The 12068-nt window shown below is 36.0% G+C and overlaps 2 protein-coding genes across 2 annotated transcripts; one reads left to right on the forward strand and one right to left on the reverse strand.

Moving 5' to 3' along the window:
* Nucleotides 1–3580: 3580 nt before the first annotated feature.
* On the forward strand, nt 3581–6824 carry LOC120495501 (ETS translocation variant 3). The gene is made up of 5 exons (XM_039695124.2): nt 3581–3687; nt 4875–5106; nt 5559–5673; nt 5765–5834; nt 5971–6824. The coding sequence occupies exons 1-5, from the start codon at nt 3615–3617 to the stop codon at nt 6282–6284; spliced, it is 804 nt and encodes a 267-aa protein (XP_039551058.2). The 5' UTR covers nt 3581–3614; the 3' UTR covers nt 6285–6824.
* A 245-nt stretch (nt 6825–7069) lies between these two features.
* Nucleotides 7070–11998, reverse strand: LOC120495317 (prolyl 4-hydroxylase subunit alpha-1). Its single transcript, XM_039694816.2, has 13 exons — nt 11849–11998; nt 11401–11491; nt 10932–11203; nt 10627–10848; nt 10381–10511; nt 10108–10284; nt 9763–9827; nt 9551–9644; nt 9319–9369; nt 8320–8358; nt 8129–8197; nt 7936–8032; nt 7070–7802 (listed from the first exon to the last, which is right to left on the reverse strand). The coding sequence occupies exons 1-13, from the start codon at nt 11931–11933 to the stop codon at nt 7732–7734; spliced, it is 1464 nt and encodes a 487-aa protein (XP_039550750.2). The 5' UTR covers nt 11934–11998; the 3' UTR covers nt 7070–7731.
* Nucleotides 11999–12068: the final 70 nt, after the last annotated feature.

A 12068-nucleotide genomic window follows, 5' to 3' on the forward strand; every position in this document is an offset into this window, starting at 1 on the left:
TTAACGGTTACTTGTATAGCGCTTTTCACAATACGCATCATTTCAAAGCAGCTTTACAGAAAGTGCATGAGTCTTATTACACTAGAGTGTTCTGTTATCAGAGATAACTGTATTTCAGAAATGTAGCCTACATACAAAGTCACAGTTGAAATGTAATAATTTAAAGCAGAAACAATGAGCTGAACAAAATAAAGTAAAACTTTTTAATAGCGTCAGCCAAATGAATAAATGTAAATAAAGCTGAACAAGCAAATATGTGTTCAGTGCAGAAACTCTGCCTCTCTTTCTCTGTTGTGTCTCAGGGGAGAGAGTAACTTCCCAATGGAATCAATCCGATCTGAGATTACTGAGTTTGCACAAACACACCAGAGCCTTTTATCCTCCTAACGTATAACAGGATTCATCCTTAAAGATGAGCCCTGTGACCTTATACACAAACACACACAGTCTCTCTATGTCACGCCTGTTAAGCACATACACTCACACTATCAGAGCTGCAAATCTCCTCCTCTCTGCTCTCAGCGTGAACAGGAATAAGCAGCAGTAAGAAGGATAGAGAGGGAGATCTGGGAAGAAAGGATGAGAAGGGAGAGGAGATGAGAATGAAAGGATAAGTTGAACTGATGAGGAAGGGGTATAAAGAGCTTTGCCACTGTCCACTTTAAAACAAACATTTCATTTAGACCATCTAATCCATACACACACACACACACACACACACACGCACGCACGCACGCACACACACACACACACACACACACACACACGCACACACGCACGCACGCACGCACGCACGCACGCACTCACGCACGCACTCACACACACACACACACACACACACACACACACACACACACACACACACACACGCACACACGCACGCACGCACGCACGCACGCACGCACGCACGCACGCACACACACACACACACACACACACACACACACACACACACACACACACATGTTGCTCCCATGTTTTATGGGGATATTCCATAGAGGTAATGGTTTTTATACTGTACAAACTGTATATTATGTCCCCTGATACTAACCCTACTGCTAGAACCATACCCATCACATAAAACTTTCTGCTATTTTTGATTTTCAAAAGAATTCAAAAGATTCCTCATGGGTATAAAAAGTCTGTTTGGAATGTCTGTATACATTATGCTACACATAGGGATGTTAATAGATATCAGACAATAGAGTAAATAAAAAACAGTATTTATATTTTAACTTTATATTGTAGAATTATAGCTGGAACCATTGCTGCCAGTATAGTTTGTGAAATTACTGCACAGCCTTAAAATTAAAAACTGTAAAAATTATGGTAAAGGGCTGGAACCACAGCTGCAAGTTCTTTACTGTAAAATTACTGCATTGTTGAAACTGTAAAATTACGGTAAAGGGTTGGAACCACAGCTGCCAGTTCTTTACTGTAAATATACAGGTGAAATTTTTTTTTACAGTGATATCAAAAAATGTCCCCAAGGTCAAAATGTACATGGTATTGCTATATTTGTGGGGACATTTGGTCCCCATAATGTAGGGACCACACACGCACAGTTCAGATGTGAGGAATCATCAGATGTTGATTAATATGATGTATGGTGCAAAGAAATAGTGCATTCACTTTGTGAATTTGTGTGTATTGCTATAAATGTATTGCGTGTAACCAAAATGTTAGAGGTCTGACTGTCTGACCTACAGTCCTACTGCTAAAAGCATAACGTTCAACTCAATTAACAGCCTGAATTATTGATGTCTGTCTGGACCAGAATTTGTGTGTACACTGGAATTAAAAGCCTCCGGTGTCACCTGTCACACAGCAGTGTGTGTGTGTGTGTGTGTGTGTGTGTGTGTGTGCAGGCAAAGAGAGAGATAAAATCTCTTTCATCTGTTGATTTACAGTACAGATTTTCACCTTCAGACAATATGCTCCTTTAGTTTAAGATTCATGATTTGACATATTCAGAGACACATAAGGACAATTTGCATAGGTAATAATTTTAAGATTTTGTTTCGATTAAAGAAACATTTAGGGACTTTCCAAAGCTATATATGTTATGTTGTATTTGTATTAATTTATTCATTTTATTAATTAATTTCTTTATTATTTAATACTATTATTTTTTGTGAACGTTTAATTTAACAATACAAAGTAATACAAAAATAATACATTCATTTTAATAATATTTTTACATACATCTATTTTTATATTGGTTATAATGTCGCCCACTGTAGCCCAGCTAAGAAAAATATATTTTAAAACAAGTCCCCATTAAGTCACGAAAATGTTATTTCTGAATGCTCTCTGAATGTTCAAAGCTTCCAGTTTGTAAATGTTTTACTGAAAAAAATACAAATAAATAAATAAATTATGTGAACGTTAAGGGAACATTGTTTTATCATTTTGCAAACATTGTGGGAATGTTACTTTTAAATGTCACTAAACATTCTAAAACAAGTAATTTATTAAAAAGTAAAAAAAAATATTTTCAAGATTTGTTATCACAACATTTTTTCTTTTGTTAAATCAACTAAAATAATTTATTTCTAAATGTTATCTCTCTCTCTCTCTTTGTGTGTTAAACCAGGCAAATCCACATCCAATACAAAACATCCTCCTAAAAACGGAAAGCTTGGGTATCACCTATGTCAGTTGGGATTGGTGGAGAGAGAGAGAGAGAGAGAGAGAGAGAGAGAGAGAGAGAGAGAGAGAGAGAGAGAGAGAGAGAGAGAGAGAGAGAGAAAGAAAGAGAGAGAGAGAGAGAGAGAGAGAGAGACAGAGAGAGAGAGAGAGAGAGAGAGAGAGAGAGAGAGAGAGAGAGAGAGAGAGAGAGATCAGGGATGAAGTTAATAGTTGTACAGTAAATAAGAGAGAGGGACAGGGATGAAGATAAATAGTGAGGGAATTGTTACCGGTATCTTTTCTTCATTCCTCCAGAAAAGAGCATCTCCACTGAACAGGTAACAACATCTCTCTTAAAGAGAGTCTTATAGAAATTATACTTGTGTTGTTTTATAAATTCAAAAGAGAAAAATTATTCATATTAGGCCTGTAGTAGTTCATTTCACACTTTACTATTTGAGTTTTAGTGCATTACTTGTTCATTGCGATCATGAATTTTGACAGGCCTTTGTTGATTATTTAATCAAATTTAAAGTGTTGAACATTTAAGATTTAAATATTTATATATTCTTATTTAGTGATTTTCTATCATGGTTTGGGATTTATAGTAGTATTATGTTTTAAAGAAAGAACTTTCAATGTTTAAATCAAAATAATTAATCATTTGATTTAAAAAAAAGTTTTTTTGTTTTTGTTTGAGATTTTGGTATCTTAAAACTTCCGACATCATCGGCAGCTTAACAAGTCTATATGTAGCTAAAATAACATTAGATCGAATGACACTGAAAATGATCTGGTCTATAGCCTAATCTGTTTTCTGCATTTATTCAAACCCGTGAAAACAGTCCAGCAGTGACATAAAGATCTGAAAGTCTACTTGAAGTAATTGGGATTCCAAACAATCGCTTCTTATTTTTTACTCACTGATTTAATTGAGCTCAGTGAATAAAGTTGATGCTGATTATGAAGATGATGATGAAGATATGAATATTTTACAGATGGAGTGTAATTGTAATTCCTCTCTGGGTCCTTTTTCCTCGACTTACTGGAGCAGAAGTAAGTGATTGTGTGTGTGTGTGTGTGTCTGTCAAGCATAGACTGCCTAGTGAAAGGGGAGTCCTTTTTTTTTTTTTCAAAAGTAGACCAAAAAATCTGATTTTGGTGAATTTTATGCACTATTGTGCTAGATTAGCTTGTCTGCTTAAAGAGCACGCTTTTTGATGCACCGAAAATATTTATTATTGTATTACAGTATTATCAAAGGTGTACCACCTTTTTCAGTCTAAACCATGGTCTTAAAAAAACAGTGTGGACTGAAGTGCACAGTTCCATCATCTGAAATAAGTTTCATGCAGTAATTCACCATATAGAAATAAATACAAAGAGGAGTAATTCACTAATGAATTTGCCAATGTAACGTTAACGGGGTTTGTTGTTGTGGGAAGAAGGAGGCGGGAACATTTAAACATTTTAATTGTAAAATGAACAAATACAAAACGAAAGTATAAGCCAGCAGCCCCTCATTGACGACTGCTGTAACGTTACACACAACACATCATAAAATCAGGCCTGTTTCTCTCTCGATCTGCCATCGTCGCTCCTCATTTTATGCTTTCGCTCCTCCGCGAGTGACACGAGACCGGCGCGCGCCTCACAGGTGACTTTTCATTATCATTCACGCCACCGGCCTCGCGCCGTCCTCTTACATCCCTCGTCCTCGATCGTCCTGCTCGCCACAGCCAACTAACTAGAAATTTTGTGTGAAATAAATTTCAAACTCTGCTGATAGTTAACGTTAGCCTTGTAGACGGAAGAGTGAATTCTCTGATGTGTACGCAGTTCCGGATTAGTGGGTGTGGCTTGCTTGCGGAGCTGTGCAATGTGGTGCATTGTGGGAGTTGTTGTCTTACATACAAATGCACCCCTCGGGTATTTTCTGTCTTTTCTCGGCCAAGAGGTCACCAAATTCAAAAATTCTTTTAGATTTCGACTACATATATGATCCACATTCAATAAAGATTAATGTTGAAATGGGTGAAATGCTCCTTTAAATGTGAACAGATACGATAAATCTGAATTGTTTATTATGGCAGCTGTACGGGGAAAAGAGAGGCCTATTAGTGAGATGCAATCATAATTGGATTGTAAACTTGGTGTTTCATGCAGTAAATTGTACAAACTGAATTGTTTCTAATTACTCTTTCTTTCTTGCAAGCATAACTTTTCATTCTTCTTTTCCTCAGCAGTGCTTTTCCCTGATTGGGCGTATAAACCAGCGTGCTCTCCAGGCTCGCGGCAGGTGCAGTTGTGGCACTTCCTGTTGGAGCTGTTGGGGCGTGGCGAAGGCGGAGCTATCACGTGGGGCAGCGAATGGGGAGAGTTTGTAATCAGAGACCCAGAGAGATTGGCTAAACTGTGGGGGGAGAGGAAGGGCAAGCCACACATGAATTATGACAAACTCAGCAGAGCTTTAAGGTACATGACTCCAATCCATACACATTCATACATACAATGGATAAATTATAACATATATGAAGAGTTCAGATGCAAAAGCCTCTAAATGCCATTTGAAATTTTCTTCTTTAATGATGATTTTTATCAAACTTGTATATAAGTTCAGTAATTTCACTTAAATAACAATTAATAGGTATCATTGCCATTTAAGTGAAATCACTGAACTTAAATATACAAGCTTGATAAAAATGATCATTCTAGAAGAAAATTTCAAATGGCGCTTTTGCATCTGAACTCTTCATATCCAACCTCAAATATATATAGGCTATAGTCCTATTAAAGTAGGCTATATGTTAGTATAATAGCTATATTCACAACTAGGCTATATTATTTTTTCATAAAAAATGATTTCTTAACATTTTATGAAGAGAAATCCATTTTGTGACAATTCTGTTTTTCCCCCTTCAAATCAGGTATTATTATAATAAGCGAATTTTGCACAAGACCAAAGGGAAACGTTTCACCTACAAGTTTAATTTCAGCAAACTAGTCTTAGTGAATTACCCAAGTTTTCCAACCTATCCACAGGTGCGTGAGTGTTTTTATGGGTTTTGTTGCATATAGTGACAAATTTGACTTATGAATATTATAACTGCTATTTTTCATCATTCGTTTTCAGAATACAGCATCTGTACCTTTCTCTGCCTTTCCTTCTCATCTTTCCTTCTACAACCCTTCTATTGACAGGGGTAAGAGTGTTATTTTAACAGTCAAATATTGCTTATTTGAGAAGTCTTCACTATTTTAAGCAAATAGCAATGTATATTTGATTTAGTTTTAAACATTGACATTTTTTTCTCTGTGTGCATGTTTGTTTGTGGACAGCTGTGCAGTCGATTTCTCATCCCCTCCTGCTGCCATACAGCTTCCCCAAACCCCTCCCCTTTCCCCAGGCACATCCAATCCAAAGGCAATTTCCCCTCTTTTCTGGACCGCCTTCTTCAGTGACTAACCTATCAGAGCTCTCCTGCCAATCACCGGTCAACTCCAAACTGCAGTTCACCCAAACTTTAAACTGGCCAGTCAAAAGCAGCACAGAGTGGCCTTTCAACCGAGTCATGGGATTACAAGAGAGGATTAAAAGTGGAGCAGAAGACAAAAAACATAACAATGATGAAGAAAACAAAAGAAAATCCTGAAACTATGCATTAGAGGTTTTACTGGTTTTGTCATACTTATTTTTTTAAGTTTATACATTCTCACTGGATTGGTTTAGAGCAAAGCACTTTATAAATTTGTCAATGTACCTTAATCCTTTCCTCGGGTCATTTTGACCCGCAAATCATTTTAAAATGAGTGTTCTTCGGAGTGGTATAAAGACCTTATTAGTTTTGTCACACTTGAAACTGGAAAACACACACACAGAGTTTTTGTGGTTGTAATAATCATTAAAAAAAAGTAACTAATCCTTCCCTTGCAGGTCAATTTGATCACTATAGAGGGGACGTTTTTTGTATGTCAGAAAGAAAAAAAAAATAATAAAAAGTGCACAACCCAGAACACACACACGCAAAATAAAGGCCTTCAAGAATCCCACTCACATAAAAAAATGATCCACAAACCTAGAAATGCCCATTAAAATAATGGTGACCGTTCACTTACTCACAAACGAGTAGCAATATTTAATAAATGCCATGTTTTTTTCCACATGAGGTCAGCAGAGACACCCAATGGTTTTTTTTTTTTTGTACTGCAGTTATTTTGTATTTAAAGAATGCGAAGAACATGCTTATTGTTAATGTCATTGTTGTTAAAATACAGTAATTTAGAGATTAATAAAAGAAATCTTAAAGATAGAATGGAATGATAAGCTTTCAGGACAAAAACAATGAAGTGTAATTTTAATGCTTTGAGTAATTTTAACTTGTGAGGGAAGAATGTGTAATTCAGATACGAAGAGAGCAGAACAAGTTGAACAATGTAAGATAATTAAACTATTTGTCAGCATCACATTTATTTCTTCAATATTATTTCTAGGTTTAAGGAAATCCAATGTGCCAACAACTGAAATTTCTTACTATACCCAACAACATTTCAGGGAGCCAGGTTACAAATTATTTTGTGTTGAATATTTTAACTAATCTAGTGTCAGAGGCAGAGCCCAACCCTGATATGTGTCACATAAGAGTTATATATTGGAATATCTGAACCAAATTGTGCATTCTGAAGTTTATTTATTTTGTATCAAAGATTTGACCAAGGCAAACTCTAAATACTCATATTAACACATTGCAAAACTAATTGCACAGCACCTTTCTGCAGTGCATGTAAGAGCTAAAGGGTTCTGCCAGTGGAGAGAGAGAGAGATCACATGGGCTAGACTTTGTGTTCTGAGATCCAGAGAAATTGGCTCAGCTGCATCGAGAGAAGGGCAAGATATAAAAAAAAAACTCAACTGTGATCTGAGGCAGTAATAGTGACAATGAAATATACTGTTACAAACAGCAAATGTTGATATAACACATGTTCCAGAAGATCCTCCTTACATCACTGATACATATATAGAGACAGAGTACAACTTTCTCTATAAGTATGTTAACATTTATAGATACAAATATCTTATGATTTCAGGCCTTGTAGAGTCTTTCACTCCCAGTCTGACAAAGAACAAGGGCTCCTGAATTCCTGTCCAAACTCACGGATCCATTTGTTAGCCACTGAGGAAGAAAAAAAAAAAAAAAAAAAAAAAAAAACACACACGATTGTTTGGTTCAAGAACACCATAGAATAGAGGGGAAAAAAGGCAAATTCAAATCAGCCAATTATATTTTAGATTTATCTACAACCTACCCCATTTGTTACCCATCAACACAGGGCATCCAGCGTGCTCCGTATTCCAATTCACTTCACCATTTCTGTGGAGATTGTACCAAAGCACGGCTGAACCCTGCAAGAACAGAGAGAGGATGCTGAAATTATTCTATTTAATTAGTACTTAAATTATCCTTTAAAAAAAAAAAAAAAAAAACAATTGAGGGGTTACCTTTTTAGGAGACACTGAAACTCCAACTTTAGGGAAGACAGTGGCGCCCCCTATCTCCACATCACTCAACTACAGGAAAACATTTATGTGGATAGTTACACATGTAATATTAATAGCTATAATAGAAATACTGTTTAATGTCATTAAGGCAAATTGTTTTTCTGACAGCTGCACTTATTCTGTCAACTTACATAAATTAGGAATGTAGCAATCCTGTCATTCTCTATCTCCTGCGAGCAGAGATGGGCACAAATACATAAAGTATACAATTACAAAAATTACTCGAATACGTTTAAAATAGAATACAAAATACTGCAGTGAAAAAAAGCATTTAATTAAAATACAAAAGTAACAAAAGTTTAAAACAATTGAAAGTGAGTAACTGGATTTAGATACACGCATCAACCGTTTAGTGGAGCAATTCATTTTTTTTTTGGGAAATAGGGCTTATTCACAGTCTTTCATACATTTAGATAGGTGGGCAAATGTATTTGTCTCAGTGCATGCAGTGTTTTAGTTTGGCGGCGTCGTAAAATGATGTGAATGCCAGCTAGCATGATGAGAGCTTTTTAAAAAAAATTTATATTGTTGTCAGGTCAACTTATGACATTCGCTTTGTTTTTACATAAAAAAAAAAACCTCCAAATGAATAAGTAATAGGCTATTTTCTATCCTAGTTGAGCCCAGCTCAAAAACGCTGGGTTTATAAGCGTCTCTTCTCGCACTGAAGACTTGGAAGTAAACACCCACTGCTGTGAGTGAATAACAGTTTTGCATATTATTATGAGTTTCACTCTCGATCCGGTTTGTCATCATATTTAGCTATGCTTGTAAATAAAATTTGATTTCTCAGTTCATCACCCCTTTAAATAAGAACACTACAAATAAAAAAATTTAAAAACATGCCTGCTCTCTATATCCTCCAGTGTATAGACTCTGGTATCTCAGCCTGTTAACTCTAGAAAGTGAACCATCGCAGAGTGATTTCTATTTATTTATTATTATCAGCATTTAATTTTCCAGGAGGTTCATGCTGGCATTTTAATTCATTTTCAAATTGAATCATTGCTTCATTTATTTAATTACTCATAAATCCAAAACTGCCAAAGCCCATTAGAAATTCCTGAGAACCAATGGCAAATTCTGTGTTGGTTTACAAAATTGATGTGATGTTTGTACGGTGAACTTACTAATGCATCAATATGCTGTTCAAATGCACCACCAACCCCATAATTCTGAACCTGGAAAATGATAGCATCATTTATGAATCACTATTTAAATAGAAACGGTGAACACGTCAATGTTTCACAAGTAAAAATGCATGTTTATCTCCATTTAAGAATTCAAGAGTGATAAATCAGGTGAATATAAATTAATTATATACTATAATGATCTAATGCATGCTTTCTTACTGTGACGTACAAGCAGTGATTCAGCGGTTTCCATGGAGAGTCCCGTAACATCTGCAATCCTCTGACTGACACCAGCTTCCACAGGGTCATTGCTTAGAAAAACACTGAAAATATAGTGATGACTCTTATGTTCAAGTAACCGTTTTTGTATTAAAAAGCAAATATCATGAAAGACTATGAGAGAATTAAATTTTTTTTGAGAGAATAAAAATACATATTAACCTTTGAGAAACACGTAGTTTTAAGGGTTCTGTGATTCCAGCACGATAAACTTGCGATCTAGAAAGCTGTATAGGAACAAATCGGAAGGTATACATTTACGTATATGGTTTTGGCACACTTGTTTTGCTCTGATTTTGGATGAAGCCTTCCTGTATGCTGGCAGTAATGACTCCAATTTATCTCAAATGTGTTCAGTCAGTGGGATTCAAATCTGGGCTTTCTATAGATCAGCCAATGTCTTCCACAAGGATAAGGATAGATCATTTGTGCAGTATAAACAAATCATGTCTATAGAAAATAACGGAAAACATGGAAATCAAACGTGTGTGCGTGTTTGATATTCACTTGAGGTCTGGAGATATTCTTTAGGATCTCCATCTCTCTGTCTGATATGATGTCATGATATCTGATGATGCGAGGCTCGTCCCACTCCACTTCCTCTTTCACTGGTGCGTACATCAGTCTGGGGTTTCCTCCACCCGTGCTGTACCTACAGGACAGCGCCCTCTGCCTCTTGGAGATCTGATTTGATAAAATATAATAAACTTCCAAACACACAAAGCTTCAGAACTACTATGTAATTTCATGTCAAATGAGGATTTAAATTTTGCCACTTGCCGTCTCATCAACGTCTCCTCTGCACAGAGCCTCATAGTTACTTGACTCTGTGTTCAGTGGAAATATGTCAGGGTTGCTCTGTAAGTGAAGGAGTCTGTTCAGCTGAACTCTGGCTTCATCATTACTCGGATCTGAGGAAAAGATGTTTAAGACGTGAATTACAACAATTTAGCAATATTGTTTGCCAAACTCAAATATAAAAATATTAAATGAAATGCTATTAAATGCAGGACAGAATGACCTCACCCAGAGTTAGAAGCCGTTGGCTGAAGTAGATTGCCACAGACAGGCTGCCAAAATGATAGACTGAGGAACTAAGGAAACGGAGTAACTCTTCCTCAGTAGTGGTTGAGTTTTCTGTTAATCGGTCCAGACTGTACAGAAACCAGAGGAATGCGTGCTGGAATTTGTCCTCATCATAAGCGACCAACCCTACATTGAAAGCCTCATCTGCATTTAGAGACGTTTCTGTAAAATTAAAAACAATCCATATTGAAAAGTGAAACTCTCAGTGAAATTGCATTGGTGTGCAAAACTGCAGGACGGTTTACCCTTTGTGATGTCTTCTGGGTGGAGTTTGTAGATCTCTTGTAGTCTGATCAGTCCTGAAGCTGCGCCATCCAAGTCCTTCCGCTGTGGGATCTTTGAGTCCAACTCATTCTGATACTCTTCACACTGAGTAAGATTCGGCTGAATACGTTTTACAATATACATAAAATCACTTCTCATTCTTCTGAGGAGTCTGTAAGCTGCCACAGGGTCTCTCACAGCTTCTTCAGGGTTCTCAGAGTAAGAGTATGAAAGATGATGATTCAGAAGAACACTGGATGAAGACGGGTTCATCAAAAGTTGTGTTAGATGCATTTATTAACAAAACACTTAATATAAAATCATGTAATTGTTAAAGAACCATTCCACAATTTAATGTTTTTTAATAATGATAAATAAAAAAATAAGTGAATAAAAAAACAGTAATCTTGCGGTTTAATGTTATATTAGGAATAATGAAAGTGTTTTCACCTCTTCGTTGTCTCTACATTCTCAGCATCAACACACTGACTGAACACCTTCAGAAGGTCTTTCGTCTTCCCATAAAGTTGTGCAATTTGATCTATAAAACAATCTGCATTTTATTGTCAAAAGGGATTTTATTCATTTATTAAGTTACATTACAGTTAAAATGAAAAAGGTTATTGGGTAAGAAACCAAAGCGGGAGTTAGTGTACAAATTGGTGTTAAAAACAATTGTTGTTAAAGTGAAATAGTATAATCAGTTGAAATTATGACAAGGAAGGTTACTAGGCCTACAGGTCAAAATTCTGACAAAGCATACAATCACCTTATCATGAAAACCGTATAAAAAAAACAGTTGGAGAAATATGGACAAGACACGTAAATCATTAAACGAACATTACGAATAAAAAACAATATATTATAATATAATGATTTGATCTTGAACAGAAATAACCTGTTGATGAGAAGATCTCATGTCCAGCATTAGCACAGACAATCCAAAAACACACCATAAACATCGACAGTTCCCTTACAGCCATTATCAGACCTTCAACATCTCAAAACGCAAATTGTATTTTGTCTAGCTGTGAAATTGATCTTAAATACCAAAGCAACTCTAGATGGCGCATGCTGATAGGTCCTTCACTTAATTAGTTAGTTATCACATCGTTATC

Source organism: Pimephales promelas, chromosome 5, assembly GCF_988280905.1.
Source record: "Pimephales promelas chromosome 5, fPimPro1.hap1.1, whole genome shotgun sequence".
Classification (NCBI taxonomy): domain Eukaryota; kingdom Metazoa; phylum Chordata; class Actinopteri; order Cypriniformes; family Leuciscidae; genus Pimephales; species Pimephales promelas.